The sequence below is a fragment of the Beta vulgaris genome, chromosome 7, assembly GCF_026745355.1.
Source record: "Beta vulgaris subsp. vulgaris cultivar EL10 chromosome 7, EL10.2, whole genome shotgun sequence".
Classification (NCBI taxonomy): Eukaryota; Viridiplantae; Streptophyta; class Magnoliopsida; order Caryophyllales; family Amaranthaceae; genus Beta; species Beta vulgaris.
Window position 1 is genome coordinate 45,649,036 of NC_079208.1, and position 19,369 is coordinate 45,668,404.

Genomic DNA, 19,369 nt, shown 5'->3' on the forward strand with positions numbered 1-19,369 from the left:
TACCACATGAGCTAGCTCCTCATCCTTATCTAAGCTAAACTATAATACTAATATATCACACTATCATTTAATGTTATTGCATAGGATTTTTGGTTATAGTTATGGGTGTTAATGAGCAAACGGCGAGATCGAGCCTAGGTTTGCTCGGCTCGTAATACTTTTTCTTGAACTCGAGTCGAGTCTCGAGATTTTTCGAGCTTAATTTTTCGAGCTTAATTTTTCTAATTCAATTTACCCTAAAACTCAATTTGAGTTATTATATTACATATATTCTATAAATAGATTTAAATTACTTACTTTTTTTTATTAGAAAAGATAATTGGTCCGAAAACCAGCCTCTGCTATGCTACTAGCCTACAGAATACACCAGCTCAATACAAGGGTAAACAACCTAGAAGTAAATGCCCTAATATATTGATGGGATGAAGCTTTGAACCTTGGACAATGTCCTGAAATTCAGGGTGGTACTCCACTAAACTACTACCTCTCCCTCCTATACTACTTTGAGTTATTCACAAGTATTTTGCACAATTTAAGTATAACTTTTCATTTTATTCCTATATTATGAAAAATAATATAGTTAAAACATATTTCATATCTTGTTCACAAACTTCTTCAATCGAACTTTGCTATACTCGACTCTAGAAAACTTGAGTCGAGCTTGAATAGTTTGCGAAGACTTACCAACACCCTAGTCATAGTAATGCATAGGATGGCTCCTCATTTCTTTGAACTTTGAAGGAGTCAAATGCTCCTTATGTACGAACTGGGTGACAATCAACTTCAATGTGCTTCTTCCTTTCCTTTCCTCTAATAGCGCCTGGTTCCGGCCAATCCTGCTGGATGGGCGCCACGCTCGCGCTGATGTATCTAAAGTTACTTTCGACTAATTTGACATTAAAAGTGCTAGTTTGTGGAGAGAATATACATCCAGACATGGTCTTGGATTTCAAGTTTAGGATCAGCTAAAAAGATAAAGGCAACCAGAAAGGGCAAGGAGAAGAAGGGACAGGGAACGAGGTTGTACTGAGGCAAACGAAGGGTGGCACAGAAAACAATATTGACGTAAAATTGGTATTAACATTATTGATTTTGCATTGACTGAAAGTTTGTTTAGCATTAGCATGATATTGTGGTGAGTTTATGTCAAACGATGGTCAATGGTGCCATAGTTTTTCCCGGCACGACACAAGGAAGTGAATAAGAAAGACTTAAAATGACAATGCATTGAGATAATATGTGTGTTATTCATATGATTATGTCTTAATCAACACAATATCTGTTCATTATTGCCAGAATCAGTGGTGAGTTAACGATGTCGGAATAACATAGAAATATTGTCGACAATGCAGGATTGCAAAGTGATGATAACAAGTACAAATAAGAGAAACTACAAAGATACTCATGATCTGATCTCAGATCCATCGATATGAAGCCACTATTTCCAGTGAAGCAACGTTTTCAGAAAAACAATCTCCTATTCTAGACCGCTATTTGCCATATACTAAAAAAGAAAAACGAGCGGTCTAATTTCACTCCGAATCCGCTAACTAGGGAGTATTCCTCATGTCTGTCTTTTTTCTAGATTGCAACAATGTAGTACCATGAGTGAGAACTGGAGATAAAACCTGCAGAATTCCAACATGAAAAGATACCAAAGAAGCTATATCTAAGAACTTCCAGTAACATATGATGTCAGGTCTCAGAACCAGCAGAGATATTCACGTGACCAAAATTGATCATCAAATCGCCAATTATATGGGCGCTCCATTATTTACTTGGCATCAATGAGTTGTACCCTCATAACAAACTCTCTTTATACACAATCATATATCCCAACTACCAAGTAACATTGTCCCACCAGCTAAACAAAGAAGTGCAATATATTTGGAGAACTCATGAAGGAATGTTAGCGTTCACGTCTTCATGCCTAACAACCTTCAATCTCTTCAACAATCTTTTTGACTCAGATAGATACTGAAAGATTTTCCAGATGTGCTTCGTATTTCAAGATGCGCTAATGTTCCTTTAGATCCCACCATTTCTGCAAACATCACCATATTTTTCGAGATTGGATCACAACTAAGCACAACAACCCGGGAACAGGTGCTTCACATAAATGTGAAGCACTTTGTACACCTATGAAAGACACCAATAATTGTGGGTGCACTCTCTTCACCTTATTTTTGCTGAAACCTATTTGAACTGAATTTATTGGAACTTATTTTACAAGGTCTTAGAATTATTAGGACTTATGTAAACTTACTAGAAGTCATCCATGCTTGAACTTATTTTTCTAAGGTGAAGAGAACAAACCCTGACATGATATTCTAACAAGCAGCGACCCAGATTCTTCCTGCTGATTTTGCGAAACTGCAAATTATAGATCAGAATTTGTTCGTAACACTTTTTTGTTAGGACCAACAATAGACTTATTAAGCACGGCAAAATGATGCTTATTACCAACTGAAGTCTAGAACACTACAGATTACGAACAAACATATCAAGATATTATGGTTGGTGATATCAATTTCCAACATTAAAAGAACTTCTGTCCATCTCTTTCATTTTCAGGATTTAGTGGCATTCATTTTTGGGATTTTTAAGCAAAAGAAAATAATACTTTTTTAACCCCTCAGACCAGAAAAGTTTCACTAACTGTACAAGACTACAAGATTTAGTTATGTCTCACAGTAACTGTACAATTTTAAAGATTAATAAGACCTCTAGAATGACTCAACACATTAAAACATACCAAGAATTGCACAGGTGTGAACAATATGTGATGAGTGATAGGACCAGCAAGGGAAGATCACACATTTTACAGGAAGTGTCCTTGAGCTCAATTAGAGTTGAGACCAGATCCATGCAACATCTGAGACCCAGAAGCTTGGAGTACCACTGCTAGTCCAACCTATAAGCCCACCCATGATCGTCCAGATACGCCTGAACTGCTTCTTTTAAGGCCAGATTTGGTATCAATTGGGATTGAGTAAGTGGTTCCCGGGTGATTGGGTCAAACTTGCCCACCTAAATTCCAATGGGAACTGTAAGTTGTCAGCATTCTCAGCAAGTACATGAATTAAAAAAAAACTATAATTACTCAACAAAATATACTCAAAACTTAACCTTCTCAAGATGGTCAAAGATGACGGCTCTCTCATATGTGACTCCACTCGGTGTAATGACAGGGTCGCGGAATATGTCAAGTGTAATTCTACAGCATAGGTAGTCAGGAACCTGAGAGATATATTGAAAATATTTTGCGCATGAGTAATTTCCAGAGAAGTTCCTTCAACAACAAATAAAAATTGGATACCTCGGAAGGTATGTCATCTTCTGCGGCTTTCCTAAAGACATGCTCCAAAGCTTTTAACTGGTTCACATGCCCAACAGCGGTTTCATCAATAAATCCTTCCGTCTTGGAAGAATCCATTATATGTTGCTCTTTGAGAGCCTCTTCACAAGCTTCTCTGAGTAATAATCAAAATGCAAAAGGAATAAGTAGACTTCAAAATATATGCTAGAAAGCAAAGAGAATGCAGCAATAACAAGCTTACATACTTCAAGGTCTGCAATTCCCATGAACGCTTGCTAGATTCATGTTCCCACAGTAAATATTTGGCTTTTGCAAGCTCTTGCCAGATCTCCTCTACCATATAACCCTTTGGATTTGCACCTCTTCCAAGATCTAGAGCCTGAAGTTCAGAAAATTTCCATATTATCATAAGTTACCATACTATATCAGTAGCAAATAAAGCTTGGCAGCTGCATAAATATCATAAACTACAGTAAAAAAAAATTATCAGATCCAGTAGGTCATGCATGCTGTCAAACTTCACGAAGCACCAACAGCTAAAAATTCAACCAATAATCAAAAAATCAATGAGATCCACAATCCACGAACAAATCAAAGGACCAACTCCACACAACCACACAGTACAATATGAAACCTCAATTTCCTCATTGAGAGACCTCCACATGAAGCTGATAAGACAATCAATATTATAACTGACTTTATGCCTGACAACTTAAGCAGTTTCCTGGCATGTCTATGCATGATAAAGCTTTAAATACACCGATTGAAGCTTTTAGACTTAATCAGCAGTCTTAGGACCTCAAAAATTACTTTCAAAGTTCAGTGAAAATTGTCACATCTCAATAGCTTATAATTATAAAACGAAATCATCCACAATATCAAGTCATCTTGCAGAATATTGCTTTGGCAATGCAGACATGAGCACGCTATTACAACAGCAATAACAGCCACCGGCATTACAGATTACAGAATAGATCCGAGGGTCCAATATTTACAGTGTTACAGTTAACTAAACCTAAGAGCCTTCTTTTTTTCAGTTTTCACTTTACAGAAATGAGTTTTTAAGTCTACCAAGTTCAGATGAATTTATAAAACATATGATAAATTGTGATAAGTCACAACTATATATTCAGATACAGTCAAATAAGTTTTGACAAGGTCAAGATTTTCAGGTGTAAATTGCATATGTTAAAGGAGTAACAATTGATAGTTGTACATTCTTTTGAAGGTCTTGTAGAAATTGTGACTCCTTTACGATTTGTCAATCCTTTTGAGGGTCTTATAGAAATTGTGAAGGAGTGACAATTTCTATAAGACCCTCAAAAAAATGTACAAAACCTAAAAATTTGAGCATTTCAATCACAAGTCTTAAAAAAAATCCACAAAAGAAATGAAGAGATAACAAATAAAAATATATGAGCTTTTAAGGGTAGAAATAGATATATAATCATTTTAAATGTAACTATTACAGTAAAAGGAAAGCATGTGTCCATTTCCAATGGAGTTCAATAGGAGAAAACCTAGGAAGAATTACTACACGTATGTGAGTCTGACACTGTTGGCAAACCCAAGTTATGTAGTTTGGATTGTAATGGACTAAATTACGATGGGCTCATTAAGTTTTTGTACTCCATATCATCAATTAGCGGACAAGCATTGCATATTATAAATAAGTCCAAGGATAAGTCAGAAACACAGGCATGTCTGTTAAATAAGGTTGCGTACATATGACCCACCTTATGTTGTCTAAAGCCATAGTTTTTCTTAAGGCATTGGGGTAATGTCGTAACCATATAATAGTCGCAAAAGCAATAACAATGATGATAAGATATAATCACAAAAGAATAGAAGAAAGGCAAGAAAAAGAACCATGATAATCGTACCAGAGTGAACAATCCGTGCAATAAAAGTAGTGAAACAATAGCAAATATTAACAAAAGTTTTGAGGGAACCCACAGGGGAAACTCAAGGGGATATGGGGGAGGGAAGAAGAAATGAGGTTGTGAGAATGCTAGGACCTAATTCCAAATAAAAGAAAGTCTGATGAAGAGGGGAATATAAGGATGGGTCCTCAAAAAGACACAAACATACTCCATTCTTTTTGGAAAAACGTTACACTTTCATTTTTGATATGTTTCGAAATATTTTTCAGTCCTTTCTTGGTAGGTCACTTCTCTATTTCTCGCAAGTCTCACCTGACCATGGGAAAAGATTCTCATCTCTTCACACCTCTCTCCTCCTCCTTAAATATCATTTTAAAGCAAAGGGATTAAAAAAAAGTAAAAATTTAAGTTAGCATCAGGAGCACTCCAAGTAAAGTGACTATGGACAGAGAACAAAACTAGCCTGGGTTAGCTCTTTGGGAAACTTGAGCATTTAAAACTGGCTAAAGTCCCAAAGAAAAATCACTTGAATGATTTCTAAGAAAAATAAAAATACAAAAATAAAACTTCTTCCCATGTTATCATATCTAAATCTACCACAACTATATTTACCCAATGTCTCCTCGATACTCCATATAACGAAAAAATACAAAATACGACGAATCAGCAGAATGTCAAATCCAGTAAGCCAGTTGTAAGTAATGAGATTAGAGGGTAAAGGAACAATAGTCTACAAGCAATTAAATTCACAAATGTAATCAGCACTCACTATATTGAAGAGAAAAATATCATACCTTTTCCAGTTCTTTAACTCCTTCACTATACTCTCTTTTCTGTAGCAAAGCAAGACCCAACATGTAATGTGCCTGTTCATGAAAATAAGACCCGATATCTTTATCCAAGGTCTATAATGAGATGAACAACTGAAAACCATCTCTAGGTGAACTGCTAGAACATGTCACTCTTATTTTTGCAGTGCCAATACTAGAATGCACATTGCGGAGAAAAAGAAAAATAGGAATACAAAGTAAAGACAGCTCAAGCTTCTATGTCAGTCAAACATGAGAGAACACATTGCACTTGATAATATTAAACAAACAAACCTTTCTTGGTCATTGAGTCTTCATGAGGACGAAACTAAAAAGTTATCATGTAGACTACATACTACATAGTTATAGTTGTGGAAGTTCATGAATAGACTTGATGGGTTGGTCTATAGTTTAAGCTTATACACGGGACAATGTGCAAACTTGGATTTTCCCAATAGTAAACAAGCAGAAAATTAGAAGCAAACCCAATGATAGCTCCAATTCTTTACTCCAAAATGCGTGCATGCTCTCAAAAAAACAATTTACATCTCCTGACGGAACAGAAGAGAAGAAAAAATATAATTTTAACTTTTAGCATATTCTTTTTCTACTTTATGCATAAAAGGATTTCACTTCAGAACTGGTGTTCTTCCTGAACCCCTGCATCAAGGAAGAAAGCACCATAAAACAGTAACCATTTTGTGAAATAAAAGTTAGCTAGTTTCAAGTAATAGACAATCAGCTTAATGCAAGAATATCAACCTTGCCCCGGGAAAGGCTCGCGATCAATATACATATCAACTCAAGTGCATCAACGGTTGATTTTATTCAGATGAACAATAATATAAAAGCAATCGAACCTCCCAAGAACGTCTCCAACAAAAGGTAATTGGGTAAAGCATGTCTTTAACCTAGGGAAGTCCACAACCCAAGACATCCTTATCATTGTTATAGACCCCCGTCAATCACAACCAGATAAAAACTATGTTTCATATGCACTGCTAGCATCTCAAAAGGCACTGCTAGCATATAGCCTGGAGTTTGAAGTTTATATAACATGGTCATCTATGAGGCATGACAAGCCAAATTCTAAATATTTGAAAGAAAAAGTGTAGATCTCTAGATTGAAAGACGAGTATAAGAAAATTAAGTGTTGGCATATCACTAATGTGCTCGAAGTCATCAGGAGATACAGCTCCAACTCTCTCTTGACAAGGCAAAGTATAAAAAAATATGCTGTGTAGAAAAGCCGGGGGAGGGGGGGGGGGGGGGGGGGGGGAGGGGGGGACATTTGAAATTAGTTGTTTCAAAACTCTCCACCGACAACCTTTTTCGCCTATATAACAATTTCTCTTTCCTTAGTATAACATATGCTGTCAACAATTTATCAAACTATAATGAACTTTTAAGGAGACATTTTATATTGGATGGAAAAATGAGGCTATATGTGTCTTTAACCATTAGCAAACATAATTTTATAAGGAAAAATTGAAACCAAATTAACAGATTGACTGATATGTGGCACTGTAAATTGTAAAGGAACGTGAGAAGCTCCACAATAAATCATGTACAATTGGTTTTCTTGGCAGACAGTTCTACATCCCCGAATATTTTAAGTCATAAACAGTACTGCCTATCCCTTACCTCAAAACCAAAATGGAATAGAAAAAATATTACATTTCTTTATTCTAACTATTGAAAATTAGTAGTAAATACACCATATCACTCTCCGTGGTGCAAAAGAAAGAAAGTAGTGGAAAAAAAAAAGACAGTTCAAAGAAAACAGAAGGTCAGGTCCATGAAAAGGTAAATATCCCTGCCACGAAGGATAGAAAATCCACCTTTACAGCAGCAAAAAGCATGTTGTTCTGTTTGCAACCCCAGCTGAATGAGAAATGCAGTATCCTTTCTAGTTCAGTTGATTTCTTCTTTAACTGACAAATCTTAGGTTGCCTTACTCAAACCCTAGTTCTCAAAGAAAGTAGATTCCATTGCCTGTCATGACAACTTGTGAGTTGATAATAGTCAGATTCACACTCAAGGTTAGTCCCCAATTAAACAAGATTCATATTTTAACGCAGTCTAGTCATGCACCCCAAATTTCGAGACTGTAGACCCGATTAGCTGTATCATGTATGGAAGGACCATGGTGTCAAAATAAGTCCGCATCGTATCGTATCGTATCACCCGTGTCGTAAAGGTTTTCAAATATGCCCAACCGATACTACCGCCATCGTAAAGGTGAAAAAACCCACATTTTAGGCGGGTTCAACGGATATCTCATGGTCTGAGCCGATATTTGGCGGTAAGACAAATGCATCATCCCCGCTCCCGCATCACCGTGACCGTTACCGCGATCGTTACAAAAACCGCATTTTCGAACTACGGAAAGGACTATCCACGACCTATGTATCACTAAACCTAACACTTGAATATATTCTATTCCAAGATATTGTTTTTATTAAGGGAGTAAAAAAGACAAATCCTATAAAAAGCATACCAATGATATATGAAACCCCACTAATGATTTTTCCACTGACATACATATATAAGTTCCTATAATGTGTTGATAATCTCATAATCTGAATACAGGGTGACCATAAATCAGCTCTGAGTAAACTATTAAGTCCACAGCCATCTATCATAATACAGAAATTCTTATGTTCTAGATCGAACCTTGGACTAACAATGATGGAAGAGTAATGAACCACTTCGATAAGAATCCTTATAAGCAGCAGAAATTAAGTAATTAGCAACTCCAGAAATGTGGAATGTGTGCCTTCCAAAATAATGCCAGCCTCTGACCAGTACTCCATCTTCAGCTCCTTAGCCTTCAAGTCATTATGATACACTCAGAAAAAAGATACTAGAATGACATAGTATACTGAACAATGCTGGAGGCAACAAAACTCTAGGCAGAAATGACAACCAGATTACATTGACAGCAAGATATGCGGTCAAGCACTCATCAGGATCTCCTAGACAAAACAAAAATGTGACTTCAAAAGCTGAATATAATTTACCTTTGATCTCCTTTAGACACTCATAATTGGCTAAGTTCCCAGAAAATTCCCTACTAATATAGAAATGTGGAATTGATGCCTTAGTTCCCAACACATATGACATTCATGCAAAAAATGTTCAACTTACTCGTGAGAAGCTATCTTGCCGTACTAGCAATCTATAAGGAAATAAAATGAATACATTCCCTCTTTCATTTAATTGTTCATGCAAAAACCATTGTCAATGGAAAAGCTGGCTCCATAACCAAAGTGTGCTCTCCCGTCATATATCTAATGAGTGGATTCTAACTGTCTATCCTGCATAAGACATGTTGACTATTCATCACAGGACATATAAGGAAGGCAAAGTAAGCCTATGAGGTGCATATAATCTTCCAAGCAAAGAAGAAACATTCCAAAGAAAAGACAAACTACTGATTAGTCCACTAATAGATGGGATTTTTTTTTAAATGTTTAAGCACGGACCATATGGTCATTATAAAGATCTATTGTAGATGAGACCATTCAACAGCTGATTGACTTACGATTCACTCATTACCAAATCAGACCGTGGTAAATAGAAACCTTAAATTGATGTCCCTAAAATTTGAGCTTGCCTTTTCAAGTAAACCTTTTCTATCTATAGTCTATCGTCGGACTTCATTTTACTTAACCTCTCCCCACACCCGCAAATTCTCTCCATCACTCTTCTTATCTTACCAAACCCAAGCGTAAAATTTAATTTGCGCACGGCAGAAATAATTTATTCTACATTTAGGCAACACCTTAATGTATTACAACAAGCGTTATTAAACTATTACATGGAACTACATTAGTACAATGCACGCAAAAAACTCCATAGAAGCAAAAAAAAATGTTTCACTTGCTTCCTTTCTCTTCCCTTTCTTCCACAAGGATTAGAAAAATTCAACTTCCGAGTCCCCATCTACATTACTATTCATAAAAACAAATCTTGTCTGGCACAATGCAGCAGAGACTTAAAAGCCTAACCATCTCTAGACCATCTGAAGGAAATAGGACCAGATACTACAAAAGTCATCCCTCTAAACCATGAAAATCACATAGGAGCGATAACAATTCATTACCTCAAATGAAAACATATTCTTCAACCTATCAATCATAAATCATAAAAGAAGTTCTGCTACAACTTCCTACTAAATTAAGGAACCCATCAAGCATACTAGGAAAAAAACAATTTCAACCTAACTTCTCACCTAGTGCAATGCTATGTTACTCCAACACCTCCATTTACCTCAAAAACACGGTGTCGTATTTTGTCGTGTCCGACACGGTACATCACTTGGATACTTCATTTTAAACTAAAAGCTTGACTTTTTTCTACAAAAGAGCCAAGTCGGATGTTCAGACACCCGTAACAAAATAGACACTTAATCCGTGTCTCATTCACATAGGTGCAATATCATCACCAAGATAGTAAGAAGCGAAATTAGCACGCAAAGGTCGAATCTTAAAGACATTTCACTTTCAGAAAAAGAGAACTTACACAATTATCCAAATTAACAATTGAAAGCAACAAAAAAATCAAACAGTTACCACCCACCTTGACAGAACTATTGTCAAGTTGTATCGCTTTTCGACAATCTTCCTCAACTCTTGTCCAATTACTAGCAGAAACGGAACGAGGCACAGCAATCAGAAGAAATTGATCATCAAATCATGAAACGAATAAAACCCAATAAAGATAAAAATACATACTTCTTCTTCCGATGACAAAGTGCGCGATTCGTCCAATAAACTGGAATATTAGGGCATAACGTAATTGCCTACAAAATTCACCAATCAAAAATGTGCCTTTCAAAATTCATATACTTCCATTTTCTCATTTCAAATAAAATTTGTAACGTAATATAAATGATCATGAAATTAAGAATTCTATTGTTAAAAAAATTTAAAAAGAAAGGGGGGAAATGAGAGAAATACCTCAGTATAAGCATCAATGGCGGCTCCAAACCTATCTTTTTTAAAGTAATTATTGCCATCTTGTCGCAGTTGCTCCGCTTGTTTGGCCACCGAAGAAAAAGCCGCCATTGGAGACATTTGTTTGTTTGTTTATTTCTTTCTTTCACCCTTAATTCTCTCTGTATTTCTTCTGTATATGTTGGAAGGTTCAAGAGAATTTCAGGGGAAAGAAAGAGACTGCGAAAAACACAACTTCTTTGAGCAATATGACAGACAGAGACAGAGACAGAGACGACCAAAAACAAATGAAGAAATGAAAAGGAGGAAAGGACGAAATGAATAAATATGAAAGGGGGCTCAGCCTCAGATGGGTACCCTTCCGATAAACGTGATATGACTGATAAACAATTTTTTTTTTTTTAAGAAACATGGATGATGGATGTATAATTATTTATTTCCATTTTGTGGCACAGATATCATAAACCAAAAATGATTTCGAGATGGATAATAAAAAAAAGTTAAGCATTTATGATGATGTTCTGTCCGTAAAAAAAAGATTCGGTGAAATTTTCGAAATGAACACATGATTTTTGTGTAATTTATGTTCTTTTTGAGGCCCCCACTAGAAACTCCTGATAAGGAGGATTCTAGTAGACCAAAACCTCTCGTAATAGGCGATGGGATTTGAATATGTGACCTCAAAGTTACAAAGTGAGTTTCCTATTACCTATACCAAACAAGCTTGATTTTCTTGTAATTTTACGTATACCAAGGTTCTCTTTTTGTTTTAGTCAATGTATATCTATGTATTCTCTAAGTATTTCTTTTGATCAAGAAAAGTTTATTAAATTACTAGAAATTCACAAAAGTTTAGGTAAATTCAAGCTAAGAAATTAAATAAACAACTCCTTATCGCATTATAAATTTGTTTCAAAATTCAATAATAAACCCAAAGTCACTTCGGAGAAAAATCAAGTGCAAGTGTTTCACATAAAGGGTAAGAAACACAGCTTTATAAACTAAGGGAGTAATAACGTAAAGAACCTCATATTGTGGATAGATACAACAAAGAGTTCGATCCAAAGTTTTGAATTACATGATTGGGAAGAAGTACTAATCCAGATTTTCTTTAGGTGCTTTTTTCCAGAATAATTGCTTGAATTATCTGTTTGACCTATCCTAATACTGTATAAGTAGAACCAATATAAAGTGTATGAAATTGAGGTAGTCAACGTCCAAAAATTTCTCATTTGCTTGTTTTCATAATATTGGCATCTGATTCTGGTGTACAAGCATTATAGATATAAAGCTTGCTTTCAAACAATTAGTTTGATTCTGCTGAAACTTGCATAGCACTTTGACTGATTCAAGATTTCTTGGCAAAGAAAAATTGTCTGCATAGCAATTAGCAAGTATACTGATCTTGTAATCTAAATCTGTCAATCAGTTATCAACAACTAAAACTTCACAACCAGATGTAGAAATTTCAGAAACCCTATTGAATAAAATAAATTCACAAGGAATGACATGGGGCCTTCAAGTAAATAAGTAATAATCTCTATAAATGTGCTATAAATCTATAATCATCAAAGTGATTTGTCTAAAAATTTTCTTTTCTTTTTTACAATATTGCATATTTCTACAAGCTTTTGAGAATCGAGAGACCGAGTTAAAAATAATTAAGCATTCATCAGTGTACAAAGATTACATTACATTTCAAAGGATTAATCTCTGTTGCCAAAAAAAAAGGATTAATCTCTACAATTCCCAGCCAAAGCTGGTCCTTGATCCTTACATTCTTCTTCATTAATTTCGAGCAAAAGATGTTCCCGAATGCTTTCTGCGAGATGAGGTGCCTCCTGATCCAATTTCAGAGATAATCGCCTCAGGCTCTGCAATGAAATTTCCACATCTAATCAGCTTTTTCAATTATAATGATAGCGGTGATATGAACTATGAAGTGATTACATGAGAAGAAGCGAGCATACCTCTGAAGCCCACAAACGATCATGTGTCTTCCTGGGAATTATATGAATGTGTGTCTAAAGATGCCACAAAAATTGCAGCTAACTCAAGTTATTTGATGAAAAATAATAACCAATAATTAACTAGATCAAAAATATTGTAATCATTAAAAGGGTAATTCTAAAGATCTTATTGTAACTATCATGTTTGTAAAACTTCTATGGTCATAGTAAAATATCGAGGAAAGAGGATCGACAGCATTTCACTCACATGGAAAATGACTTGGCCAGCAGCTGCACCATTATTGACCAAAAGGTTGAAAGAATCTGCAAGATTTAGATTCAATAATGTCAAAATTAATTTGATAGCTAGATATTGGGCTACCATTTGGAAACGGTGGGTTATGGTGTTAGCTAAATAAGTGCCACTGCTACAACGCTATGTCCATGCAACGTAAACTCAACTAATTTCCCACCCTATCACATGCATATAAACATATATCCGATGAATGAGTAAGCCCCATAAGCACCAACATATGTAAGCAAAAATCGCAATATACAACTAGCTCAAAAACACGCTTGGAACAGCTCAATTTTGGCCCACTTGCTTAACTCTTTGGACTTGAACCATGAGGTTGATTTAGAGTCTCTCAAATCCATATAAAAGATGGGGACGACAGAACTGCAGGCTTCGCAAGAACCCTATGGAAAAATCTCCAGGTACCATGACACCAGAGTAAGAACCACAGAGTGTAACAGAAAAGACTAGTAAGCAAGTGGGAGTGAAGCCACCAGCGAGTTATTGTGAATATATCACATACTACCTAAAAGCAGGGAGCAGGTATAGAATTTATCCATGGACATTGACCAATAAGCTTGAGTTCTGTCCATGATAAGGTACAACAGAGATAGTGAATCCTTGCGTACGGCTCCCCCGTCCCCCCTCCCCCTCAAAGGGGAATTTCTCTTGCAAGACCCCCAACTAGTTATATTTGCATTTAAGATGACAAAAGCTAACATACTAATCCAGAAAAAAGGACATTAAGCCAGCCAATGAATGCCAACACATTAAATCCTCTGATACTCAGCCTATATTCCTATAAGCAAATGAGTTTGTACAATTCTCCTGAGCCAGTAGAAAGAACCTTAGTGGCAGCAGGGGATCCCATTACTGACACAAGGCCTTTCACTCTTGCACCTTAAAAATAATCAACTGATCCAAAGCATAAGTTGATTAGTAAAATCCAAACTTGTACTCAGCATGACGTAGCTAAACTCTCACGTGGCTTCATCTACTTTCAAACAACTATTAATTGTTAATTGTCTCGATAAAAAGGTTCAGCTTTCTCCCTTCAGATGCATCAAAAGAAACCCTATTCAAGGCCTGTGATTATACTCCCTTAATTTATTTTCTACAACACACATGATTTCAGAAAATTTACAATCACCACCAATAACTTTCATAATTATGTTCTTAAGCTTTTTATGGATTTATCGTAAGAGCAATTGACAGTCATAGTTCACCCTAGAATACTGTGTGGCATGTGCCTTATTTTAAAAAGAGCAGGAGTAACAAAATGTGCCAGAAAATCACTATCGTGCTTGTTGCCTACAACTATATCTCCCACCACTTTATGGACGAGCATTTACCAATTTCAGCCACTGTTTCAGGGGATCGACCCACATATCAAAGAGCATACTGAGCACAGCATGCTAAAAGGGAGAGAACACAGTCAAAATGAAATTAAAGTAGTTGGTAAAACGACCATAAAAAAATATTTTAAAAAATCAGGAAGAAGCCCTGATGACTTACCACAGCCTGTAGCTTTCTTTATTGCATTGCTAATGAAGGGTATTTTTGAACACATGGCAGCTATCACCTACATCACAATCAACTCATACGTTAAGCAAGAAAGATTGCTATGCAGATAGTTTTCACCAAATACTCTCCATGAGTGAAGAACTTTAGTATTTCAGCTTGTAAAACACAGAAAGCAAAAGCATCTACCTTTAAGGTCATTGTGAGGAACTACATTTTCTAAATTTGGTGTGTAGACCTACCTTTTATGATAGTAGTTGTTAATGATTATACCTTTGGCTATCCAGTGATAAAGCCACCAAAACCAGCATTGACTATTGCATAACATACTAGCGATGGCAGATAATCTTTGAAAATAGAGAGGGTGTCATGAGATTTGAGAACAAATAAGGGAACAAGCCGAAAAACTGGGAGGAAAAAAAGGAACAAAATGACGATTTGTACACTTTTCTCATTGCAGTAACTGCCAAAGGTATTATCGTGCAACCATAACTGTGAAAGTACTATTTCACAAGTATACCGTGATAACAAGTAGTTCTCCACTAAATATACAGAAGGTAGTTTCTCACAAATAAACCTTTTAAAAGTACTATTTTACAAGTATTATCGTGCAACCATAACTGTGAAAGTACTATTTCACAAGTATTACCGTGATAACAAGTAGTTCTCCACTAAATATACAGAAGGTAGTTTCTCACAGATAAACCTTTTAAAAGTACTATTTTACAAAATTTCCAAAACACAACAGTTTCAAGGTACTTCTAATTAATTAATCATAAGCCACAGGTAATATAATGGAGAGTTCAAAGAAATGAAACAAGAGACGAAAAGATGCCACTTAAATAACTCAAAACCTCAGTTCATCGACATGTCTAGCATAAGATGCATATAAAGCGACAATATTGAGACTAGAACTTAGTAAAGAAACTTCATTAAAACAGCCCATGGAAACATGTCTGCGGATCTCAGTTTTTCTGGACATATCTTGGTGCAAATATGTATATGCTTACAATTTAACAGGTTACTTCACTAATTGTATCAATATACGAAGTCACTTACTCCAATGGTAAAAGTGTGCAGTAGATCATTGAGGCAGTTCCTGACCAGACACACACTATCAATTATATTGACTTAATACAGAAATTAAGGAAAGAGGTAGCACATCACAATTAAGTTCTGCACTTGACGAACATGCAATCAAGGGTCTAAAGTAGGTTTCACATTGAAAGACATAGAATTGATTATAGTCCCTCGAATTAACCAAACAGCATTATTTCAGTTTCTGCGTTAGATTTTGGTAATCAACATTAACAAATTGCAGATAGACAATCTTCTAGCAAAGACTAAAATTCAATGAACGCATGTCATATATCAGTTAAGGTCTGAGAAAGAGATTGCACTTGCTGGTCAATTAGTTTAATACTTAAAAAAGAGTCACAGATTCACTTAAAAGAACCAAACTGGATCAGAATATGTCAAAGACCAGGAATTCCAGCCTTAAAGTGATTAAATCAACCATGCAGACAGACTGGATTATGAGAAGTCAGCCGGACAAAACTAAGCAGAGGAGCTGAAGCCACAAAAATATAAACTTCAGCCACCAACATACTATTATCACAAAACTAGAATGATTTTTGCAATCTAAAATTACATATATTCAACCAACTTCGAGCTAAGAGATATGGACTGGCTGCAACAGCCAGAAGGCTCTCTTGTTGTGTTTTTGAACAACCGTCAGAAAGCTGCTAGCAGCAAGATCTTCTCCACATCCCATAACCAGAAAAAGGACATGCAGGTGGTGGAGTGATATAAATGGTAACATACAAAACCTCCGGGTGATGTGAATAATAAAATAGGTCTGTCAGAACATTTAGAAAATGCTCATTGACTCAACTAAGTAATATGACCTTGATACCATACAGTACACAATTTCAAGCAGTGTCAAAGTCAAGACTTGGACACCAGAGCAATCATTAATCTGTGGCCATAGACACCGATATGAATTCATCATGTTTGTGAAGGCTACTTACAGATGGAGGAGTTGCATCCAAAGCGCAAAAATGATGTTTTGGAATGAGAAGGGAGTGCCTGTCAGTCGAAGCGTTTAACAGGAATAATTATGGAGCATGATAAAAGTACTCTTTAAGGGAAATTTCACCAGAATTTAAGCATTATAAATAGATGGTACCTTACCCACGACTGAGAGGACTTGTATCCAAAATGCAAAGACACATATCATCTTCATAAATCTATGAGAAGAACAAGCATAAAAACACCAGTGAGTTGGCCATACAAATAAAGATAGCAAGCTCTAAACAATAAAGGAACTTAATTATCGATAAAACGTGAAAATCAGCCTCAGTAAAACTCCACAAGAACAATAACAAAATCACAATGTACAGCCCGTCAAGGTTCCGCATTAAGATATATAAACCAGTAAACCACCCCCCCCCCCCCCCAAAAAAATAATTATTTGGATGATTCCCAACCCCTACGCTATTTTCAGTAACCTCTGCCTAGGCCATTGGATAAGGTATTATAAATGCCAAAAGTTTCTCTTTCAACTATTACAGTAATCATTCATGCTCATCAAATTAGGCAAGAATCCAAACTCATAAGAATAGGGTACATGTTCAGATAGAAGATTACTCATGCCCACTTTTAATCATTCATGTTCATCAAAATTAGGCAAGAATCCAAACTCATAAGAATAGATTACATGTTCAGATAGTTCCATAAATTAAAGACCTTTTCAAAAGATCCTTCATTATTTTCAGGCCTATCATTTGGGTACAATTACAGTTCATATTAGTCCCTCCAATCCTTATGACTTGTCCACTTCTCTCCTCCAACCCCAACCCACAATCACAAACACACACCAAATGAATATTCATTCCCAATGTAGAACACTACCGGCTCGTTTGGTAGTTGTTAATAAAAGGTGGTAATGGAAATGAATTTTAAGTGTTATGTTATCTGGAAAGTACCCTTGAAACCTCCATGGGGAGGCAATTTCAATTTTCAACCCTCTAAGTTTGTGTTTTCTTCTCCATGGGAAAGTGATCTTACTCATAAGCATGTGTTTTTTAGCATTACCATGGGAATATACAATGATTTTCTTCACAAATTTACATACAAATTCATTTTGATTATCACCATTTATAACCAACTACCAAATGGGTGGTACATTCCATCATTAGGCTTCCTTTGGCTTTTAAAAAGTACAAATGTACTATATGTTACTTTAGACTCCAAGTACGTGTCCAAGTGTCAAATTCGGCCATTTTGTTAAAAAAAAAGTTCTCAACTATTTTCTCCAAAGTAGAGTCGAAGTGTTCATACCTATGACCCATAATCCATAGGGGGTCCGGTTCTTGAGGTGAAAATAGAAATGAACACTTAAGTAACATAACCATAGATATACAGCATTACAAAATTAAAAACCACAAACCAATTTGTCAGTACCAAACATTTACTCTCCTCCTCAGTCCTCAACCACAAATTATAAACATTCCAGTACCAAACATTTCTGACTTCCCTTGAAACATACATGTGCACCATAACTTGAATTAAATGACACAAAACACCAACTCCAGCAACAAAAGGTATGCCTATTGCCTAACCTAATACAACTTCTTCCCCAATAACTGCGCCAAAAAAATTTAAATGCAGAACAAAAACCTCAAATTTATAACACACAAAGTAATAATAAATAACCCACCAACCCAATTTAGCATATACCCATCATTCAATATTATGTATACCTTGAAAGCAGGGGAATTTCCTTGAATAATTTTACAAAAAACGCAATCTTTCTGAAAATTGGGATTTTCCACCAAATCCCTAGTTGAGTCAGACGAGCAATTCGAAGTGGATACTATCTGGGTATTGTGCGAATCGATGATTGGTGGACAAAGATGAGAGCACAAAACAGCCATACGACGTCGTTGAGCTTCAAAATCCATTTTATATTTTTGGGTATGTCAAGTTTTACATTCGAGTTGCTGCAGCTGCAGTACCTGGGGTTCAGGGGAGCGGAGGAGAGAGTGAGAGAGACAGGGAAGAAAGAAAGAGCGGAGGATTTTGTGGATTGTTGGCTGCTTATCCACTTGAATTCAACGACCATAGACGATGATGAGATTACCCATTGATTTTTTGTCAAACTGTGTCCTTTACTCCCTTCTCCACATAAATTATGGAGTAGCTACTAGTTAGTAGTTATATAATTTGATAATGACACCAAAGTTCAAACTAGGGGCGAAAATTAGACGAGAAAGCTCGCGAGCTATTCGAGATCGACTAGGTTAAAACTTTGTCAAGCTCGATTCGAGCTCGCTCGAATCGAACTTAAGATGTTGGCGAGTCGAGTTAAACAACTCGATACTCGACTCGAAAAATCGTGAGAAACTCGAAGACCAAATTATTTATACTAAATATCTGAATTTGGCATATTTTCTACCTTAGGGTTGCTTTTAACACGAGACACTTGCAAGTACTCGAGATCTGCTCGATCAAATCTCGACTTGATCAAAGTTCGGTCAATACTCGGTCAAAAGCTCCACTCGAGTGAGTTCGACTTGAAATGATAACGAGTCGAGTCGAGCTAGCTCAAACTCGAACTCGACTCGCATC

General features: G+C 36.0%; 2 protein-coding genes across 7 annotated transcripts; both read right to left on the reverse strand.

Annotated features, from left to right (window-relative positions):
• Positions 1–1,305: 1,305 nt before the first annotated feature.
• On the reverse strand, positions 1,306–11,319 carry LOC104884045 (E3 ubiquitin-protein ligase CHIP). Of its 4 annotated transcripts, none has more exons than XR_788639.4 (9): positions 10,976–11,316; positions 10,751–10,818; positions 10,596–10,659; positions 5,997–6,068; positions 3,565–3,698; positions 3,320–3,473; positions 3,130–3,240; positions 2,756–3,030; positions 1,306–2,044 (listed from the first exon to the last, which is right to left on the reverse strand). XR_788639.4 is itself a non-coding variant. In XM_010668635.4 (8 exons), exons 1-8 carry the CDS (start codon positions 11,090–11,092, stop codon positions 2,905–2,907), a joined length of 846 nt encoding a protein of 281 aa, XP_010666937.1. In that variant the 5' UTR covers positions 11,093–11,316; the 3' UTR covers positions 2,609–2,904. The 4 variants fall into 4 exon arrangements, 2 of the variants coding, with proteins under 2 accessions (XP_010666937.1, XP_048504003.1); XR_008970225.1 differs by lacking the exon at positions 1,306–2,044 and adding an exon at positions 2,063–2,373; XM_010668635.4 differs by lacking the exon at positions 1,306–2,044 and having other exon boundaries at positions 2,609–3,030.
• Positions 11,320–12,489: 1,170 nt separating this feature from the next.
• Positions 12,490–18,941, reverse strand: LOC104884046 (adenylylsulfatase HINT3). Of its 3 annotated transcripts, none has more exons than XM_010668636.4 (7): positions 18,502–18,939; positions 16,931–16,986; positions 16,768–16,825; positions 14,732–14,798; positions 13,190–13,245; positions 12,943–12,996; positions 12,490–12,846 (listed from the first exon to the last, which is right to left on the reverse strand). In XM_010668636.4, exons 1-7 carry the CDS (start codon positions 18,700–18,702, stop codon positions 12,706–12,708), a joined length of 633 nt encoding a protein of 210 aa, XP_010666938.1. In that variant the 5' UTR covers positions 18,703–18,939; the 3' UTR covers positions 12,490–12,705. The 3 variants fall into 3 exon arrangements, 2 of the variants coding, with proteins under 2 accessions (XP_010666938.1, XP_048504199.1); XM_048648242.2 differs by having other exon boundaries at positions 12,731–12,866; positions 18,502–18,940; XR_007276318.2 differs by having other exon boundaries at positions 12,798–12,846; positions 12,943–13,020; positions 18,502–18,941.
• Between the last annotated feature and the right edge of the window lie 428 nt (positions 18,942–19,369).